Below are 22,854 nucleotides of genomic sequence, written 5' to 3'. Positions count from 1 at the left end.
CAGTTAATAAAACATGGATGGTAAAAAGGAATAGTTTGGAAAAGTCTTCATTTCAGTAAGTTAAAAATGAATGGGGGATGTGTATTTTTCCCAGTCATTGCTGTAATATGGAGTGAAGGCCTTTTTTCCCCCCCTTCATTCTAATTGTAATCTTTTTGTTTAAGGTTATATGATCTCATTGAATACTCACAGAAGAGGTCAGTCATGTTATATTTATTTCTTACAGTCAGTTTTGGTTGCCATACAATAATTATTGAGGATTTTGGGGAAAGAGTGCAGTTACAGGAACTTCTCTTTTCATTTCAATAATTCAGTAATTCTAAAGAGGATCTGGATAGCGTAAAATTACAGCAACATAAACACAGGTTTTACACAAAATAGAGTGAGAGAAAGATTAATATATATGAAAAATACAAAATAAAAATAAAAATGAAATAAAAACGGTTTAATAAGAAATCGATAGAAGCCCTAAAAGCCAGAAGAGGTTGGTTTGAACTGGGGTTTGGTGGTCAGGTGGGGTATATGCTCATTCAAGAGCAGACAGACCCATGATGTGCTGAATGCCAGCATTTCTCTTAATTAACTACTACTTAAATCTACATTTCCACACAGAAATTAGCGTAGTGATATGTTGCTCCATAAACTCTTCACATAAAAGTTTTTTAAAATAGCTTTTTATATATATTAATACTGTAAATGTGTGGATAGGCCAGTCGCTAGGGAGGGGTCTGAATATCATGATAATCATACATTACAGCATGTGACGTTTTGGTCAGATATACACACATTTTACAGAAACTGTCCTTTTCTAAAGGTAATTACATTATGTGTCAGATGCAGGGAACAACCATTAGATCTGTGTGCTGTTGTTTCTTGCAAACATCTAGTCTGATTTTCCATCACAGCAATTAACCGATAACTTTCCATTTTAAAAATCACAGGGTTCAGGATGTGTGATAGATTTTTAACTTGAAATTCACAATGAAAAAAAAAAAAAATCCATAAAGTGTAAATATTGCTTCTTAAAGTACCTCAGGAATCTAATAAATGTACTTTTTATTTAAATACTTTTAAAATACTTTTATTTGGCAAACCACACTTTAGGTGACCTTGTTTCAGTCAGTAGCTTTATAAAATTCCATATAATTCTATATAAATCATGAAAAATACTGTGCTTTTTGCTTTCATGCTCTGCTATTGTAAAATAATCTCTATTTAAAAAGGGTGGACCCAAAGCAGCGTAACGTGGGTAGGACCTCGTTCACAGAGGGCCTGTGGCTCTCCCTGTCCCAGCTAATAATAATCTATAATAAATCTCTAATAAACCATTCATACATAACATCTGGGGAGGAGGGTCATGTGAGGACTCGCCGTCAAAGAGAAGAAAATCCAAAAACCTCCCACTGTCAGGGCAGAGCGCCTCTCTGCTCTGGGGGTGGTTGGACTAACAGCACATGGGAGTCGGGTGTTAAAAGGTTTTACCTGCGTCTTGAAGTGGCCTGTATTATTGTGCTACTAAAACATGGCTGGACCACATAGTCAGAAGAGTGAATCAAAGTTTGAATTTATAAATCGCATGTCAGTCTGTATATGTGTCTTTAGAACACTTTTATATTTTTAGTATTAAACATCTCATATGGTTCAAAGTAGGTAAATATAAAACAATGTCTTCCCATTTGGGAATTTTGCACTGCCTATAATACCTGATGATGCGGGATGAGAAGCACTGGGATAAGTGATCATCTGTGATCGTGTCTGGATTGCTGTTTGTGGTGTGCATTGTGCTTTTAATTGCAATGCCCTCATGATATTCCCAATTGCCCACTGCTAAATCCAGTGGCATTTCCTGAATACCAACCTTCCTCCGGCTGATTGAGACTCTCCCTAGAAGCAGTAACTTCATGCTGCGGGCAGACTTTAAACTAATGCTGAGGAATGCAGATTAGTGCCCTTGCCAACTCTTTCTTGATACGAGGACATGATGAGAACACTGAAGCATCTACTGTCCTGCTCTCAGACTTCTCCTTTGTGTCAGGTTAAAAATAGCGGCAGTCTTCATGCTTGTACCAAGCTTTACTGTTGCCACGCGCCACTGGGCTGGGTGGGAGGGGCCTGTTGCGAAGTAAGTCAACGTTCAGTCTCTTACAGTCTGAGCTCTGCTAGGTCACAGAGATTTAGAACAGAACGTTCCTTGAACAACTGGATTTGAAAAGTATTCTATGCATTTATGACTGATTTTAAAGTCAGGGAAGCTGAATGCTTTACTATCATTTACCGAATAACAGGCAAACACTACACATGAGAAAAACAAAAGTAATGGACATGCCAAACTAAAGATCTAAGATAGAAAAATGATTTTGACAGTCATGAATTGGCTTGGGATAGGAGGGTAGTCCAAAGAGAGAGAGATCCTGTAAGTGACTGACAGGGGAAGGGGAGGAAGAGGAGTGGCACTTTTTCAATTCAAAGTTATTTGGAGCAGATAAAGAGTTGAATTGACCCTCCTGCTCACCTACAGTCGCGAGGAAGACGAGGATGAATCGGACTTATTTCCTCTTCCAGCATTCCAAGAGGTGGCAGTCTGGCTGGCACACACACACATGCACACACACACATGCACGCACACGCACACATATGCAGGAGGGGCTGCTACACTGGTACCCCTGCCCTGATGTGACAGGTCTAGAGAGTGGACATAGCTAACAATGTGTTTGCGTGCTGTCATGTAGGTAGTGTGTGTGCTTGCATGTGTCAGTCTGACTGCGTGATGAGAATGCCAACATTTTTGGCTAGGGTCTCATACACACCAGGAGTAAGAAGCAATAACAAAAAAGTGGTAATTCTTCTTTTTCCAAAGTGTGTTAGCTTTATACAGATGCTGCATCAAGAAATAGGACTCCAGACATATAAGTGAAGAAATATTTTTTGAAGAAACTCTAGCAAAGATAGAAAAGGAGCCCCAGCCAGTGCTGGGTCAGAGAGGCCCACACAAGGTGGTCGTAAAAGGTCCGTGGTCCAAAAAGTGGTGTGGACAACTGAGAGCTTCACCTCACAGACTTGTGGTCTGGCTTGTTGTGGACTCAGGAGCTCAGAGCCTTGCACGCGTGCATCTCTGGGACACGGTCACCGCGGGAACCGTGGTCAGGTGGCACCCTCTCCATGGGAGCGGCACAGCGCAGCGAGAAGGACGAGCAGGAAAACCAGAGAGACCTCACGGGGCGTTCCTCCTGTCCTGGTCCTGCTGGGCTCACGACAGACACCCAGCCCATAGAACAGAGGAGAGGGATGGAGTGTGTGGGACAGCAGCTGGACCGCCCCCTTATCTGTCCAAGAGAAGCTTAAGGGCCCTCTCAATGTTCATCCTGTGACCCACGCGGGTCACGCCCAGGTCTATGAGGTCCTCCTTCTGGAGGCTGGGGAGGTGCGAGCCCTCGATCTCGTTGTCCATAAAGGCATCCCTGTGCTCGCTCAGGTTCAGGCTCTCCAACCAGTCGGCTACATCGTGCTTCGTCCACAGCGGGACGGGTTTGCTGGCGAAGGGCTTGTTGGAGGCAGCCTGAAGGAGGGTAAGCGGTGACGGCGAGCGGCTGCTTGCCGAACCCAGGCTGAAGCGCTGCTCGGGGCCACCCAGGGGTGGGGTCGGCAGGCTGAACACATCTGTCAGGGTGGGGGAGGAGGTGGAACCTGGGAGGGAGGAGGCGCGGCCAGAGGTGGGCCCTGAGTCGGGCGGAGAGGAGATGGGGCTGGAGATGTTCGGGGGCAGGCTGGTAGGAGGGGTGGATGGCATACTAAACGTCACTGTGGTGGTCCGCTGAGTACCTGAGGCGGGAGTGACGCCCTCCCTGAAGAATGTGCGAAAGAGACGGAGAGAAAGAATGAAAGAGTTCGTCAATTTATAGTTCTGCACATCCACCAACAGCATGTATCAAAGAACCCTATTTTGTCATTTATCTATAAGAATTTGTGAAATACCTGAAATAAACCATTAAAATGAGGGAGAAGCAGAGAACAAACACCATTTTGTTTTACAATGACAATATGAGAAGAGCGTATGCCTATTTCCTGCATACAATACAAATTGCAAACAAATGTAATGCAGTGTAGTGCAAATGTAAAGCAGGGCCACTTTGGATTATGTAAGGAGACCTCTGCTGCAGACCTGGTGGGTTAGTTTAGTCCTGATGAAAGCACTGGACAGTCAGTCAGAGAGACAAGAGGGAGAGAGAGAGCGAGAGAGAGTGAGACAGCCAATGCTTTGCTTTTACTGCCTAGAGAGGCTCTTTATCTCTCGGTGGATTTGCTACTCATTACATCAGACTTACTGGAAAGACACCTGCCTTGAAAGAATAGGTGGGGAAAATGGAATTTTCATGTGAAATGTACTTTGTTTGCCTGGTCATTAATGTGTTACTAAAAGGAAAGTATTTCTGTTCTGAATTGTTTTATGTATTTCTTGCCCAGGTTGTAGCATTTGGAGATTAGCTGACAAAATGGATGTTTTGTTCACTGCGCCTGCTCTTACTGTTCATCAAATCAAGTCAAATTTATGTATATGGAACTTTTTCACAACACACATTGTCATAAAGCAGCTTTACAAATGATTGGGTCCAGATTTCTAAGGATCAAGCAGTGGCAACGATGGAAAAAAACTCTCGAGGAAGAATCCCTGGGAGGACCAAGACTCAGGAGGGAACCCAACCTCCTTGGGTGTTCCACCTTATAAACCATGCTTTACTACATAATATACAGTCCATGTAGCTAGTTCAGTAAACATATCAGCTTCTTCCAGTTGGTCTAGGGTGGTTGAGCTGGGTCTTGAGTAAAGACTTTTGTGTGTGCATGTTCCAAGTTCACACTGCCAGGAGGGGAACTGGAGCATATAGCAGCATGGGTAGTGTGACAGATGGGGACCTGAGGCAGAACAGAGGCTCCACTCCACAGAGCTACACTGAATATAGTGACCGCTATCAGTGTGTAGATATGAAAAAGTGTGTGTGTGTGTGTGTGTGTGTGCATGTGACAGAAGGCTTTTCAGTGTAAGGTCATTTCAAGATAGGCCAATTATTTTTCAGTAAACAAAACAAATACAATGTCATAAAAATGCATGTCATGGTTTGTAATTTTACTTTGGAGCCACTAGAGGGTGTAGATGATTCATGTTGTGATGCAGGCTAAGGCCCAGGTGTTAACTAGCTTTGCCTACCACTATGAATGCACACTTGTGTAAGGCACTTTTACATGCCAGCAGGGGTGTGTATGATGAATTATTGTAATGATTTAGTAATGGCATTGTACCATTCAGTCAGAGAAAATCCTCAAATGTATCACTATCATTAAACATCATGTTACAGTTTATATCAAAAGTGATATTTCTTATCCACTGATTCAGCCTCTCTCTCTCTCTCTCTCTCGCTCTCTCTCTCCCGCTCTCTCTCTCTCTCGCTCTCTCCCGCTCTCTCTCTCTCTCTCTCTCTCTCTCTCTCTCTCTCGCTCTCTCTCTCTCTCTCTCTCTCTCTCTCTCTCTCTCTCTCTCTCTCTCTCTCGCTCCCAGCAATTAAGTTTAACAGCTGTGAGCCAGAAGGGGCTTAGAGATTCATAAAATCTTCTCAGTAAAAAAGTTTTACTGCTGAATGTGGACATTTTTGAGAAGGCAACTGTAGCCAGCAACATATGCGCATTTAACATTCATGTGAATCCATACATCACCTCCTGTCAGCAAAACTCATTAACTGTGCAAAGATACAGATTTACACCCACTTATTCATCAGTCTTACTTATTCATCAAAGCTATTACTCTCCATGTGTGTTGGGTGTGTGTATGCTCCACATGAGCCAAAAGGGCAAAAATCAATGTGTATGTAAACACACACACACACACACACACACACACACACACACAAAATACAGCAGAGTGAAAGCACAAAGCTTGTCTGGCGTTTGGTGCTTCTCACTGCAGACTTACTGCAGACAGCTCTTCAGCACAAACTCCTCTCCTTGGAGATGTTGAGGCAATACAGAGAGGCATAAGACAAGATGACATGACAAATAAGCATGAAGTAATGAAAAATGCACATACACACACAAACACACCTCTCTACTATTACTATAACATTTTCTTTTGAACTATGTAATACTATTCCTATACTGTACTATACTGTAGCTACATGCTTCTACATACCTAAAAGCAGCTCAAACCCCAATCCCAATTCTATTTCAAAATACAATTCAACACCAAACCAATCCCCAACCTTAATCCTAACCCTAAAACCAAGCCTAACAAAAAACTAATTCTAATTTCTTGTCCCAAGACAAACACTATTCCTAACCTCAGCCCATTCATTACCCCAACCTTAACCCTAACCCCAATCTCATTTCTAACCCCAACATATTTTTCTGCATTGACACTAAAATGTTTCAGTTATTGCTTAATAAGTGTAGTTCATCTCACAGAACAAAACCTTTGGGCGTATATTTGAAGCTTACTCTCTGCTACCTACAGAGAAGTGGGCTGATCTTTGAAGATAGCACTTAGACAAGTAGATGAGCCCACAGATGGAAAGAAAGTTATGCCTTTACAAAAAGCTGTGTGTATGTGGTGATGTGAAAAGTTAATTTATTAATGGTTTAGTTGAATTTTTAAAGCCCTCCCTAAACATAATGGTAAAACTGGTGAAAACAGGCTCTCAAAGATCCAAGCAGGAGATGTCAGAATGATGATTTTTGCACATTCATTGACTATATTATTTATTATCCCAGTCATGTAATCTCTCAGTTATTGGTTTATTTGCCTGACAAATGTTTGGGTGCTCATGTGAGGTTAGCTGTCTGACACCTACAGAAAAGTGGGCATATCTTTGAGAATTGCACTTACACCATCAAATGAGCCCACAGATGGAAAGAAATGCTTGACTTTCAAATGTTTGTGGGTGTGTGATGCCCTGATAACTTTTTTGTTAAATCAGGCTCTCATAGAGGCTAGTTGATGATGTCAGAATAAACATTTTCAAGCATTCATTGACACTGTTATTAATCTCCTAATCATAAAATGTTTCAGTTATTGAATTATATGTGTTGAATGATCATTTGGATGACACATCATTTGGTGTTTATTTGGCAGTTATCATCTACATCTGCTAGCTACAGAGAGGAGGGACTATCATTGCAGATAGCATCTGGACTAGCAGATGCCCCCAAAGATGATAAAAGTGCATGACATTCAAATGGTTTTGGGTAAGTGATGACCTGATAATGTAATTTATGTGTTTGGTTAAACAGTATTTCTAAACCCGACCCTAACCCTAATTCTAGAATTGGTTAAATCGGGCTGTCATAGAGCCTATTTAGTTAAGTCTACTTATAGATAACATCTATTGAGTATGCCAACTACACAAGTAAAAGATCCCACAGATGAAATCAAATGCATGCCTTTTAAATGGTTCTTTAAATGGGGAGAGATTAATTGCTACAGACACACACACTCCCACATACATACACTTGTAACATACACACACTGGCATGACTGCTACCCCAACTCCAAACTGTGCAGATGCCTGTGATGCAGCTTGCGGGAAAGATAGCATCTTCTCATGTGATTTGGTTTAAGAGCACCCCCACCCCTCCAACACCCATCAGCTTGCTGCTCCCCTAACTGTACTGCCAAAGGAACCAGGCCTGGTGGCTGCTCTCAGCACCGTGTTGCTAGGCGACCGTTTTGTTCACTGGGTGAAGCTTTTGCTGGTCGGCAAGATGTGGGAATGGAGGAGCAGGAGTAGCAGAGCGGTGGTGCTGCGCCATTACACGGTGCAGCCAAAGTCATGGCCAAGATGACTGAACCATGACTCTGCTCTGACACAGAAAGTAGAGTTCTTCATAACTCAGTCATACACCATGTGTGCTGATGTCTGAATTCTCATTCTCTTATCTCATACAATATTTGTCATCCTTGTTTCTGATTTAGATCAGTTATGGTGTTTATGTTAAATTAAAGTACTGAATACTTTTAACGTTCATTTTTGGGATGAGTGGTGAGCACAGAGCAGTTTAAGTGCTATTTCTTTAAGATAAACATAGGAGCTGTACTAAATCAGCAGAACATAGGACAGAGGATATTCACCAACTGACATCAGAAACAGAATAACTGATCATTTTCCTCTGTCTGAAAAAGGGAAAAAGTTAAACTGCAGCTTTGTTGATCATTCTTGAGCTTCAAAATGTTTTTCTATCAAATGTATATCAGCAACCCACCCCACCACACACCACACAGATTTACACTGAATAGGTTTTCAGTCTGTTTCTTCCATTATTAGGATACTAATTTATTTAAAAAATGGTTAATGTCATCTGGTTAATGTCAAATGGTTGATGTCATCTTGGTCCCTGCATCACACAAATAGCTGGCTGGCAAAACAGTGTAAACAACCAAATCAAATGACTCAGGACAAACACTGTCCCTGCTAGCCAGGCCTATCAAAAAACCCGCTTACTATGAGCAGATAAAACACATCCCGCATTCCAGCTGCTTCTGCCTGCACAAATCACACTTACAGTGCTTCCAAAGCTTCCTGAAAGGCTTATAGCTCCACCAAATAGACATGTACTGACAAAGAAGTCAGTGTCTATATGCATAACTAGAAAACAAATGTTCCCTGAAGAAGAGGGCCAAGGTACAACACATGCAACATGGGATATTGCGCATCTGGCTGAAGACACTTTTATTCATGCTTGTAAGGCAGATGATGTTTTGTAACAGGTGGGTGACTCTGTCCCTGTGCTTCTAAACCTTTGTCACAATCATCTTTCCCCAGTTCTACATATCACACTTTACTAATCTTAATGCATTGAGCTTGGCAAAATGCGATATGCATATGTTTCCTTTCAGTCAATTCACTCAGTACATATAATATGGGACATATTTTCACAACCTGCCCTGTGTACACCAAACAGAGTGAGCCTGCACTTTAGTGCATCCCTAACCCTGAGGAAAGAACAGACAGTTACTGAAGGAACGACCGTTATCAGGTGATAAAAGCGCACAAATGTATGTGGTAAAGTCAAGCTAGCAGTCGCACAAATGTGTCTTAGAGAAGCACCCATGAAAAAGGCCTATGATGCAACTATGATGCACTCTTGTGGAATGGGCCTGTAAACTCTTTGAAGGTAAATCCAGACCCTGTCTTGCGTAAGCCAATGAAAGCCAATGAACCAGCCTCTAGTGAGAGAAGTGCTGCTCAGACAATGGCATTCCATGGCTTGGGTGGGCAAAACAAACAAACTGGTGACATGTCCAGATTGCTTGAGTATAATTTATGGCAGAATTTATTTACGTGCAAGAAATTGGTATGCTATACCCTTGAATGCAAATTTGTTTGAAAGCTGGATGAATTCCTATAATGGAAACAGGAAGGTGGGATTACTAAAACGCTCTCCCATGCAGCCTTCTTTTGCATCTTACTTTGCTCTCTCGTGTAACCAATGGGTTGCAAGACCACCTTTACTCCCTTTACTGCATTGCTGCTTCTGCTTTTCTCAGCTGGAAAAAAAAGATCGAGATCAATATCAGGATTGCCTCGGTTCACGTCATCTGCGTTGTTGTGGTGTGCCATGCTTTCATTGGGCAGAGTAATAGCAGCTACGGTTGTGGTTCGGTGCCATTTGTAGCTAACACTATCTGACATGCCTGACAGAGATCGGGTGAATTATTTGGATGAGCAGCTCTGCTCAGCGTGTTGGTTTGGTCAGTCACTTAAGGCCATTCAAACCAAATTTGAGCTCAGAAAGAAGCAAACAAAAGCTTTGGGTTCTATTCTGCCCAGGCGTGAAATGAAACCTAAGCCCCAGACGAGTGTTCACAAACTGACAGCACTGCTCCCACCTGCAAAGAGCACTGCTCCATCGGTCATTTCTGGGAATGCCCCCTTTAAGCAGCAGTCACTTAAACATATCCCACACCAGTAGGCTTGGGGTACAGGTCTTTGGCCTGGCCTTCAGAAGGATCCATCAATGAGGAAGAAAAAAACATAATTCCTCCTTAGAAGTATGTTGCTGTCTGGAAGGAACTGCAGCTTGGCAAAACCACAATTTCACCTTGAGTGCCACCTAAGAGGTGTCATGTTTCTTGTTGTTCCAGGGCCATGCTCAAAAAATACTTTTAAATTTTTTTTTTATTTTTAACTCCAGTACAGTTAACAAAGTACCTGTTCTTTCAAAGCATTTGCGCAAAAACATCACTACAAACCAGTCACTGTATGTGGGTGTAGAAGGCAGTTCCCATTCAAAACCCTATTTTAGGGTTGATAATGTGTTTTCAAGTCTCTTCTCTGAGTGCATGGAAAGACTATGAATTCACTTTCTCCAGAAAGTGCCTTAATAAAGTTATTTTTCTCAAAGCAAAATAAAATTGCCTATTGAGAATGCAATAACAAATGCCGACTGAACCTGAAATCCCCAGTTTGGCTACTGGCGGTCAGTTTCACCCCACAAATGGCCTTGCAAGTTAGTCTGTTTATAGCTCACGTTGCAGAATGGCACACATGCACCGTCTTGCCTTAGGTGGAAAGAACTATTGTCTCAGGTTACTGCTACAGTTTAGTGGATGCTCCCTTACTTTTCCTGAGTACTTTATACACTAGTAGCAGGCAATGAAGTAGTGATCCTCAGGGAAGACATAAAATCCTTCTCATCAAACAGGTGATAAAGATAGTTCCCCAAACTGAATCAGAAATGGGTTGGTATAGTCCATTCTAGATGCAATAATTATGTATAATCTGGCAACCGTAGTGCAAGTTGGCAGTTTTAGCCCAGGACGACATTAACTCAGTTATAAAATCTGGAAACATAAAGAGATGAGGTTTTAGCACTGTTAGGACACTAGGAAAGGAATAACCCAGCAAACCTTGTTGACTTTTTAGCGGGGGAAGGAACGGGCCATTCACATTCTACTTCTGTAACGTGCGACAAGAAAGTGAAGTGGAGGAGGTCTCATCCTCCTCATGCCTCCCCTCAACAGCCGCAAAGGACTGACTAATCTGCAGCTCATCCTGGTTATCAGGCAGACCATGCTTGTTTGCTCCGAGGTTGAACAGTTCAGCGTCATCAAAAACTAAGAGAGCCATGAGGTGTTCGTAGTGAGGTAAAGAATGTAAGAACTGGAGAGGGATGCTTGTGATATGCGTGGGGGCAACGTCACTCACCCTCGTCACAAAGTATCATCTGCCTTACAGGTGTGAATAAAGCTGTCCGCAGCCAGACACACGAGGGCGTCATATCCCATACATGTGTTGTACCGAGTGAATCGAGTGAAAGGAGACCTATTCTACTGATGAACACATCTTGCAGGTTGGCATTAGCCAAACCACTTCCTGTGCTTCATAAGTATTCTGCGATTTTTCCAAGAGATGATTAATAAAGTTACTTTTGCATATGGGTAGGATAAAAGCACCCCTATACACCATAATAAACAAACAATAAAAGTTTGTGGTGCGCATCCTTTGCCTGGTTGCTTGTTTTATGATACAAATACTGTGATTACTTTTAATCTGAGTTGCTGCAATCAGTTTTATGATATCTCCATTTACTAATGTCAACCCAGTGAACATCAAACCCAGTCTTCATGAAAGACAGAAAGAGAGAGAGAAGGAGGGAGGGAGAGTAAGAGATAGAGAGCAAGAGAGAAAGAGGGAGAGAGAAAAAGAGGAAGAGGCTGAAGTAAAGGAAGGTATTCCAAATGATCTCTTTATTTTCCCATAACTCCTCGGCACTTATGGCAGTATCTCTTTATGTAAAATGCATGTGCAGTGTGAATAATTCACCATCTTCTGCAAGACACATGGCAACGGAAAAAGCAGCTGGTTTCAGGTGTTGGGTGAAGATGCACGTACATGGTTACAACGCTGCAAGTCTGTCTTGCCATTACATGCCTGAGGCAACCACAATTCTAGTACTTCAAAATGTACGGTCAACTTTTGTAAGTTTGCCCATTGCCGCTTGAAGCAGATAGCAGATATCTCAGAGTGGAGAAAGCACCCTTAATAATGCTGATCAGTGGGTCAAGAGTGCTTCATAAGGTCATTCATGTTTCCCCTGAAAGCAGGGAAAATAATCTGACAGTTCCATGCACCTTCTTACCCCATAAGAGTGTTTAGCATAACACAGCCACATCTGCAGTTCTATGATGGAAGCAATCCTACAGACCCATGGTAAATCTGAGCAGCAGATCCTTGTAAAGGATGGAACAAACTCAAAAATAACACTACACTACACAGGCTGCCTGTTTCCCGAGATGACACACTGCAGACCAAGGAAAGAGACTTTGGCGAGTTGCGGCATTATCAGGAGGCAGTCACTCACCTGCTGGCAAAGCTCTTGGGTGTCGTTGGTGAGTCAAGAGAGTCTGCTTGTCTGGGGGATTTCTCTCGGTTCATGTGCTGGAGGACGGAGCTCAGCTCACTGATCATGTTGGCCTTGGGGTCTGGACTGGAAGAAGGGGAGCCTCGGAGCTCCGAAGGATCCCCCCAGAGCTTGGAGCTTCGCTGAGTGTGTGTTTTGGGAGGCTCAGAGTGGATGGGGCCAGAGCTGGGGAGTGGGGGTGGCATGGGCGGGGCCGGATTGAAGCATTCAGGGCTCTCTTCAATCAGGGGGTCCTGGTAAAGTGCATTACTCTTGTTGATGATGGGCTTCATTTTTGGTTTGGGCGGCACAGGGGGCCGGTCCACCAGGAAGGCCTGCCCGTCTGCATAGACTGTGCAGGTGTCCAGGGCCTCACTGCCTTCTGATGACAGCGTTGAGATGCTGGACACGGTAGAGATGGTGCTGGTGGTCTCTAAGTGAGGGTCTCCACTGCTCCGACTGTCCACCTCTTCGATGCCTGAGTCCGTGACAAGTTCAAAGCTCTCAGGTGGTGGCGGGGGGTAGCTGGGTGGGGGCATGCAGTTCAAAATCCCGATGGGACGCTTGGGCTCGGTTCCGACATGCGGAGGGGCGTGGGGATGGTAGGGGGGCAAGGGTCCACCAGGTATGCTGTTTTTCCTCTGCTTTAGGATCTCCGCAACCTGGTCTTCAGGAATGTCAATACTGTTGGCAAACTCCAGGGGAGGAGGCAAAGGTTCCGCAAACACAAACTCTTCATCAATGTCCACAGAGGCCAGGGGGGGAGGGGGGATGCGAAAGGGCAACTTAATTGGCTCGTCTACCGAGCCATCCGCCGTGATGCTTTTCATCCGGGGCGTGGTAGGTGGCTGGACGTGAGGGGTCAGGGGTTTATGGCCCGGCTCTCTTGCTTGTGGGGCACCATCCTGTAGTGTAATTCCTCCTTCCTCCCTCTTGCCCACTTCTCCTGCACTGTTCTCCTTGGGCTTCAGCCCGTCCAATGTGTGCACCATGAGCAAGCCAGCTGACTTCTGTTGTGACGTGTCCACAATGTCAATCAGCATGTTCTTCTTTTCCTCTGTCTTCTTGCTGACTTTGGCACCCTCTGCCTCATATTTGGACTCTGTTGCCTGCCTCCGAAGTCCGCCACGGCCTGCCGGCCTGCCTGCTCCCACCGAGGTTGCGAAGGTGGCTTCAATGCCTGAACGGAGCTTGGTGTCAATAAAGAGTGGCTGGTTGAGGTCTGGTTTGTGTGGCTCCACCTTGGGCGGCGGTGGAGGGGGCTGTGTCTGCTCTTTCATGGCTCTGTCCCGTGCAGCCAGGGCCAAGGCTAGTGGGGAATTGGGATCCAGAGCCTTGCCTGTGACTGGATGGTGGTATCCTCCACCATTGGAGCTGTAGGTCTTTATAGTCACCGGGAGGCTGACTGGACTGTCCAGGTCAGGGCAGTTTCTCGTGCGTGTGCTCAGAGGTTCACGCACAATAGTGGGTTCAGGGCTGTTGAAGTCTGTCACATTGCCCGCACTGCTTCCGCCTCCACCTGTGCTGCTCTCGCCTCCGCAGCCCTGCGGAGTGGCCAGCAGTGACGTGGGCGGAGCCACAAGTGTCCGTAGCCCCTCATTGTTTCCAAACATGCCCTCGTCAATGGACTTTGAGTGGCGCAAGCGTGGGATTGGGGCGGGCAAGTCCTCGTCTCCGAGGTCCGTGGACAGGAAGGCGGGTGAGTTTCTGCGTGCTTCCAACCGCTTCTCACGGTCGCGCACAGCACCAGCGATGGCAGCGGCAAATGGATTGTTGACGCCGAGCGTGTCCTCGGGCCGAAGCTGCCCTGGGTGCTCGGGTGCGCTCGTCTCAATCTCCATGCTGCTGCCTTGGCTGCTCTTGCCGCTGCTGCTGGTGGATGGCTCCTTGACGATGATGGTGGGGATGGGGATGGAGCAGGTCTTCTCGGGGCTATCCTCCACGTTGGGCTGCTTCACCAGCATGCCCTTCCTCCGCGCTGGCTTGGCAGGGATGTATGCCATCTTGTTGCCAACTTCAGAGTATGGGTTCTCGGGCACGGCTGCCCTACTTCGGCTGCGGGCATTCTGCTGGCTTGCTGCAGAATTCTGAGGGTCGTACTGTTCTGAGTTCTGCCGATGGAACCCTCCCCGGTCTCTGAGGATAGTGCCTGTGGTGCCATACCCTCTGCCAGCTGCTAGAGGCTGAGCAAAGCCTGGCTGGCCGGCACCATAACCCCGTGACATTGGGGCACTGGGGTTGAAAGGAGGCGATGGGGGGGAAATGCCAGGTGGAGGGGGGATGTCTTCTGATGTGTCAGGCATAGAAAGGCTCCGGGTGAACTTCAGCAATGGAGGAGTCAGGAACTGCTTCTCCTCTTCCGTGTTTCCTGGGTAACACAAACAGCACATTATCTGTTTACCACTGCAGATAGTATGGTTTGGTCTGGTATGGTTTTTGTGCACAAATATTTCACAAATATTCACAAATCTCATTCAAAAATATCTGTAGCAAGGGCACAAAATTAATATACAGGAAATTTCTAGTCTTTAGCTTGTTAATGAACTCAGTAGATAGCTTCAATATTCACAGTTACTTAATCAGTGCCTCCCAGCTGCAGAACAAACACTATTTGATTCAGTGCTGAGCAATTAATCAATTTCATATCAGCTTTGTGCTTTTGAAAGAATGCAATTTTCTATTCACAAGAGCTGTGATTTTAATTACATGTTATTAATAAAATTGTCGAGAACAAGCTTCTTTAGACTTTTAAAGCTTTTCATTTATGACAACAGTGCTGTACTATAGCATCAACAGCATCCTGTCATTTGCTTCTTTTCATATGGGAATAAATTGTAATAATGCAAGGTGGAGCTTTGCCACTTTGCTAACCATAAATATGCAGCTGGAGCTTGGCCTATATAAATTGATTACACCTTAATAGGAAATATTTTGCGACAAACTGCTTAGATACACCCCCCCCCCCAAAAAAAAAAATACATTAAAGATACATTTAAAACTCTCAGTAGCCTGAACGTAACACAGAAGGTCCTTCAGTTATTCCAGCACTTAGTGATGGTGGACCAAATACTCAGATATATGCATTCTTCACATTGTTTGGCCTGTTCTGTTCACAGATCCACGCAGATACACAGTGACTCAATCTGTTTGATTCCTTGCACTGAGCATGGTGTTTGTAACTAGGATACATACGAAAGTTGGGCACTCCCAAGGAAGAGTGGAGGGTCTGATCAACTTAAGAGGGGACATCCACCCAACAAACCTCTGCCTCAGGCAAGCGGTAAAGAGAGGCGACGGGAATACGTGCGATCGTGAATAAAAATATTGTGTATTAAAATGCATTTGCTGACGAGGTCTTTTTTTCTCCCAAAGGCATAATTAGCTCTAACGGTCGCACTAGAGGGATTTTGAGTGGCCAGTAGATCAATTTTAGCCATAATCGGTCCTAATGAACTCACTACTGAGACAAATCTCGCTGAACAGTGGCAGTGCAGACTGGGAATAGCAATCAAACAAAACATAAAAATAGATCTGCAGGCTAAAATAAGACTCCACAGGACCACAGCAAAAAACAATAATAGTACTGTACCAGCATAAAGGAATAAAGGCCAACTTTTAAGGCTATACATCTCAGAGAAACTCAAACGCTTTCAACAAGTCAGGGATATTTTACGTTTACAGAAAAGTGTTAATGTTAACACTTAGTGTTACTATGAAGGCATAGCTGATTTTTTTTTTGTCTGGATTAATGAAAAAAAACATTAAGATCTCACAAAATATAACTTAAAAAAATTCACCACACTGTGATGCATTTCCACAGGCCGGATAACTGATAACCTAACCGGTGTGGCTTACCAATAGACTTCTGCCTCCTCATTGGGTCCTTTGGTACACCAAGGTATGGTGCCTGGGGGCCACCAGGAACAGTAGGAGGTACAACAGCGACACCCTGCCGCTCATACATGGACTGAAAGAAAAATACAAGACCTTTAGTAGAATTCAATCACACAATAATGACCATCACCCATGTGATATTGTCTCACATCAGTCAGAGGAACCATATCAACCTCATGTCATATCACCAACATGTCAAAGAAGCACGTTTACACAATTAAATACTCTACAGGATTTGCTATCACTGTTGTCTAGGTGGGATGCGAGAACTGCAGTTTATCACTTGATTGCAGTTACTTAATTACCACTTCCTCCATGAATGCACCATATGGTTTGGGGGTGTTAGAGCAGGGTAACCCCTAGACTCCGCAATGCTATCACACTGGGTGTGGCAACCCTGTGTTAGACATAGTGAGAAACGCTGCAATTACATTGTTACACTGAGTTACATTGAAATCTGTGGGTGTTGCCAAACAGCGACTGGAGGGTCGCGGCTTGATAGTAGCCACCCTCATGTCCGCTGACGCATTCTCCCCGCCGGTCTTCTGCGATGGTGCCATTTCGTCTACTTTATCTGCAACAGATGCCAACATCCTAAACTGAATAAAAGGACAACAGCAAGAATAACTTACCCTACCGAAGAAAGAAACCAAAAAATAAAATCTCCGTGGCACCAAAAACCAGTATCTCCATATGTCTTATCATCAAAGGAAACTTTTCAGAAGATAAAAGGTAATTTCAAAAAAAAAAAAAAGAAAAGAAATAAAAGAAGGCGCTAACAGACTGGACAGCCCCAAAGCCGTGCAAGCTCTTCAGAGATCCCAGCCGTATGCTGTAGTGTTAGCCAGTGCCACTGAGGCGCATGCTAGCGACTGCATTTCGCCTTCTCTGGCCTGTGCTGGTAAACAGCCTCCATGCATTTGGGTGATTACTTAGTGTGACTTGAAAAACAATCCTCTTCTTCAGACCCTCAACAATAGAAGGCTGAGTATCTACACAGAGACGGGGAGAAAAGAAGGTTCAGAACAGTCACACACACACAGCATGCAACACACACCCCCACACACCACTCACATACCCACACATACACCCTCCCCCTACCACAAACACACACCCACACACATACACACAGAGAAGCACAAACATATATATACGCATGCACGCACACACACACACACACACACACACACACACACACACAAAAACAGGATTCTTTATAATATTATTTAAATATATTATTCTTTTTGACTTTATTTCAATTTAGTCTTGTCCTGTATATTTTATATGACACTACACAACACTCTTACAGTCGTTGTGGCTGGCCCACAGCACAAAGCATGGCTGCAAATGAATGCAACTCAATTAGAACATCATCTCTTACAGCAGGAGAAAAGATGAACGAAAAAGCAACCAAAACTAAAGATTTGCCACACTGCAGACAGGAAAAACAGACAGGAACTCCAAACTCCAAAGCAGGTGTGCTAATGCAGAGAAAACCTATGGCATCCAAAAGCGGGTCTGGGAAACCCTGACAGAGTGGGCTCAGTCACCCATTCTTTTAACATACACTCAGATGCACACACATACATGCATAGGCATGCACACGCACACACACACACATGCACACGCACGCACACACATGCGCACGCACACACGCACGCGCGCACGCACACGCACACACACACACGGTCACTAACTGCTACACTAATAGCTTTATACACACATATATATATAAAGAGAGAGAGAGAGAGAGAGAGAGAGAGAGAGCTATGTAAAGTTGCAAAATGGTAAATCATGTGTTGAGTCATTCAGCAGTCGATTTTACAGAGAACTCCATCTTTAGAGAGTCAAAAACAAACAAACAAACAAACAGTCCTGCAGTTAGTGTGTATGGCTAGAAACAGTGACCAGATAGCCTGAATAGGTTTGAGAGTTTCTAAAATCATAAGAGCAAAAAGACTAGCACAGCAAAATACTACACACTCCTCAGTCACAAATACACAAACAAATCAATCATCTAGGAATTTCAGAAGAAACTATATCACAAATCTGTTTGCACAAGTAAAAATTTTGAATATGCAACTGCTAGAAATTAGCTTGCCTGCCTTGGGTCTGCTGGAAAAATACTGTCCTGTTTCTTCTACAACAATCCAATCAGAGAACACACACACACACAAAAATAGGGCCATAACGGACTTCAGACACTAATACTCTCAGCATACAAACTGTGATCAAAGCTGCGATGTTGATTTAAGAAAAATGACAGTAATTTAAACTTGTGAGTCTGATGGCAAATTATTTTGGGCTGTATATAAAGATCACTAAAACTTACCACCTTTCTTTATCCTCAAGGTGGCTGGGGAAAGAATGGAAATCATACTGCACAGGTCAAGATCGAAAAGATATCAATCTTACACACACACACACACACACACACACACACACACACACACACACACACACACTTAAATTCCTTTGCTATTCCTATATTTAAGATGTTGACCAGACAGTAAGATTTACTGATTAAGACATGAAGTCAACAGCAGGGTGACATATCTAAATTAAATGAGGATGAGATGATATAAAATAATTCTTACCCCAACTAAAAGCATATACTTGTCCTAGATTTTCCATGCATTTACATCAAAGCAAAATTAACAAATATTTAAAGCACATATAACAGCATCTTTTAGATTCCAGACCTCACTATTACAGATGCCACAAACAAAGGAAGAACATAGAGAAATGAGTCTCAGTACAATTCCGAACCATAACAGATGCAGACCATGAGAAAAAAAAAATCACTATTTTCAAAATCTTATAACCTCCTTTCAAAATCCAATTTAAATATTGATTTCTGAACTTTGAATATTAATATTGAGATGGATATATGAAATCAGTCTGAATTAGATTTTTTTCTAGACGTCATATGCAGATTTCTTCACGTAATTGACATTGCTTATATAACTTGCACATTTCTTTTTCCACCTTTACTTGTTTTCTTAGCATTTCTTTATCTCCATTAGCCACAGATTGAGAAGGCTCCTCCTCCAGTGCTTAGCTTTCTCTAACGCGAGCTACGTGTCATTGAAAGGCCAAGTCCTCGACTGCCATGGGAGCACACAGACATGCTGCTAACGGGCCTGAAGTGAGGTCAGGCACTCCTGCTAGACATCCCAACTCCTGTAGTTACATCGCCACAGATGGGACTGAAACATTATTGGCAGTGCTACAGTGTCTTGAGGTTTTGGGGGCACCGATGACTCTGTCTCCCCAAGACTAGGTTGACGGTGGTGGGCAGCATGCAGCATAGAGATATTCCTCTCACGCACTACCCCTCTGCCACACATGCCCCTTTTGTGGTCTATTTCCATGTTTCATGTCAGAAGCGTATTAAAAGAAGCGTCCATTCCACAGCAAGTATAAAGTGTTTGGCTGATGTCAAAATGGTGAAAACCTTTCCAATTAGGAAACCTCTGCTACTTCTCACTTTTAATCACGATCACAAAACATGGCAGTCACGGGCAAATTATGCCTGAGATGAAACAGGTTGAAACTAAACATGAGAATGAATGATGACATGCAGACACATTTGACTGCACTTTGCTAGAGCCCTTCATGCTGCACTCAAGCATGCTCATGCACTGCTTTCTGGCTGTGGTGCTAGCAGGGTTAGTTCCAGAACCATGCACAGAGCAGAGGAATGACCTTTCATATGTCATACAGCCACTGACAACATCACACGCTTTGGAAATACAATACGCAGTCGACATGTCCATACCCAGATAGCAAACGAGTGATGGCCCAGTTCTAGCTCACACGTACTACCTATATTCGGCCCACATACCACCGTGGAATGACGGCCATGACTTTGTCCGAATCCCGGTGCCGGAGCACAGCCCCTGCTTGAATGTTGCTGTTTAGAGATAGGTCAGTTTGGGCCCAAAATGGAAATGCCATACAAACATTTCACATGAAAGGTTGTGTGTAGACCGCATATGGCCCAGAGTTGACATGACATGACAAACCTGAAATTCAGCTGCTACAGTTTTGGTGCACAATACATTTGCAACTGCTATAACTGACCCATAAGTGCCATAAATGCAACATATTTGCCTCAGAATTGTCTGCTATTGGGGTAGTAGGTTCGTGCTGCGTCTGGAACAAATGGGTTACCATGCTTCTCCATTTGCACAAAATGAAGTGAGATGTTTGAGCTCCAACCAGCATAACACCACTGCTTACCTTTATCCACTGGTGAGATTATAGCAAATCAACACGAGGCCAAAACCAACAAACAAACAAACAAACAAACAAGCAAGCAATCAAGAGAGAGCTCTGTGTGAAGTCAAAGATGGACAGGTTCGGGCTAGCAAGTACTTCTGTGTGCGTGCACGCACGCTGGAGGATTTGTGTGTGTGTGTTACCGAGTCTATGTGCATGTGCAGGTATGTGTATACATGTGTGTTTGCATTTTCACTAGTGGCTTACCTAACTCCTCTAATTCAGATGTCATAGACTTGGAGCGCATAGAGAGGGCAGTCGTAGGGGCTCTCTTCGGAGGAGGTGGAGCTATAGTGAACATACAAAGTCCACATCAACACATGCTAAAGCAGCTTCAGTTTATTTCATTTGTTCAGTTAGTGCCTTCTGTGGTTCTGTAGTAGTTGAGTAAGTATATACTGAATGCAGCCCGATGACAATCACAGGTATTTCTTTAACAAAGATGTGCTCACAGGAGGGTGCTAAAAGCTTGCTTTGCTCTTAGGCAACAGAAGCCTGGAAGGGGCAAAAATCAAGCCCAACAAACCAACCCTTTCTGTCCCACTGCAGCACTACTTAATAGCCTCTTTTCATTCTCAGCCATCTACCATTTAGATTAATATTACTGACTATTGCCAAAAGAGAAATATTGCTGAACTGGAAGGACAGAACACATATTTCAAGTATTGGTATATCCTCAGATCACTTCAACCTGGAAAGACTCGGAAGACAGAAAATCTAAAAAATAACAGCAAATCATTTGAGGAAACCTGATCCTAATTTTTTGCAATACATTAAGATCTAATATATCTTTCCCTCTCTTGTCCACATTGTTTTTAATAAAAGGTTGAAAGACAGAATATCGGCGAGGAGAAAAAAAACGAATATTGTTGCTCTGCTTATTGATCTGTCACACGTTCTTGTTTGTCTGTCCTGATTTGTCCAGTTTGTCTATAGTCTTTGCTTTTGCAGCTGTCTCTCTCTTTTCACCTACACGTGTGGTGTGGGTGGAGGGGAGGGACTGTGAGTGGTTAGAGGGATGTATGGTTATGGTTATATCAACATCTCCCTATAATTGCTGCTACCATGAATAAACTGTGAACCGCATAACAATAATAATGGGAAAATAATGGAAAGTAAATATACCTGAAATGGGCAAGGGATAGAGACCCAGGCTAACAAACAAAAAATAACTCGCAAATCAAGTAGGTGTGTGCAAAGTGGATCTTGCATGTGCATGTGTGTCTGTCAGCTAATCAATTAAATATTACTTGAATCAAACTGCGAGCTCTGACAAAGGTATAATCAGCGTGCCATCTCAGTAGGCATGATCAATAAAAAATGTATTTATTGCTGACTGGCAAATGTCCAAGTCTTTTGAAGCACAGTACTTCATGCTTTTCATGTAGCCTGAAAGTCAGAGCTTCCTTCTAAAACAATTCACTTTCAGAACTCTTTACTTTAATTCTTTAGGAGTTACAACTGTGTAAAAACAGGATCAGAGCAGCTTCCAGTACACACCACCATGGTACCAGACTGGGTAACAAAATAAAAGAGATTATGTACATGCACATGTTCTTGTGAATCAGTTTGGTTCCTGACCCTCCCTCCCTCCCTCCCTCACTCACTCATTTACTCACTCACTCACTCACTCACTCACACTCTCTCTTTCTCTCTCTCTCTCTTTGGCACAGAGGCCCCCACTGTCTCAACTCTTCGGCCTCGGTGACCAAGCCTGCAGGACAGGCACTTCAGAACGCATGCTCCAGCCATGAGCTGGTCTGAACTGGCAGACGGGCACACTGTGGTTTTAGTCTGGGAGCACCATGTGCCAAACGGCCAATCAGCAGGACTCTGGCAGAGTGGGCTGGCACACACCACTGTATGCACACGTGCCCTCTGATGAATACGTTATGTCCTTTAGCTTGGCGCTGCTCCCAGAAAGTCCACTGCCCAAACGGATATGGGATGACCTTGAAACACTACTCTGAGATCTATAGAGACACCTTCCCCATACAGAATCATAGTGGTGATAGGGGTGAACACTCAAAAGAGCTTTTGACTACAAAGCAGCTCCTCTCAAAAATCCTTCACCAAAAAGGGTACTCATTAATGACTCAAAAGGTCTGGGGAATCCACTGGCCCTGTTAGACCTCTTCTGCCCAGTTTGAATTTCCTAAATGTTAGACTGCATCAAAATTGTGAGACTGAATAAATTATGACCACTAATACAGAGACTTTATATTAACATAACTCTGAGAGACCTGTCTAATGTTTTCAACTCTTCTGTTCTTTATGTTTGTATATCATACT

At 43.7% G+C, this 22,854-nt stretch overlaps 1 protein-coding gene across 3 annotated transcripts in view; it reads right to left on the bottom strand.

Annotated features, from left to right (window-relative positions):
* Nucleotides 1-207: 207 nt before the first annotated feature.
* LOC113580125 (SH3 and multiple ankyrin repeat domains protein 2) overlaps nt 208-22,854 on the bottom strand; it is a 123,984-nt gene continuing 101,337 nt past the window's right edge. The window contains exons 18-25 of one of the 3 annotated variants that reach the window (XM_035525480.1): nt 20,770-20,850; nt 20,524-20,532; nt 18,611-18,634; nt 17,211-17,270; nt 16,728-16,852; nt 16,240-16,351; nt 12,346-14,752; nt 208-3,842 (exon numbers count right to left, since the gene is read on the bottom strand). In XM_035525480.1, the coding sequence (XP_035381373.1) occupies nt 3,320-3,842; nt 12,346-14,752; nt 16,240-16,351; nt 16,728-16,852; nt 17,211-17,270; nt 18,611-18,634; nt 20,524-20,532; nt 20,770-20,850 (3,341 nt within the window). In that variant the 3' untranslated portion in view covers nt 208-3,319. The remainder of the gene's footprint in view (nt 3,843-12,345; nt 14,753-16,239; nt 16,352-16,727; nt 16,853-17,210; nt 17,271-18,610; nt 18,635-20,523; nt 20,533-20,769; nt 20,851-22,854) is intronic. The other 2 variants (XM_035525481.1, XM_035525482.1) reach the window with 2 other exon arrangements.

The sequence above is a fragment of the Electrophorus electricus genome, chromosome 4, assembly GCF_013358815.1.
Source record: "Electrophorus electricus isolate fEleEle1 chromosome 4, fEleEle1.pri, whole genome shotgun sequence".
In the NCBI taxonomy this organism is placed as follows: domain Eukaryota; kingdom Metazoa; phylum Chordata; class Actinopteri; order Gymnotiformes; family Gymnotidae; genus Electrophorus; species Electrophorus electricus.
Note: the sequence above shows the minus strand (reverse complement) of the source record. Positions and strands in the feature narration are given on the sequence as shown.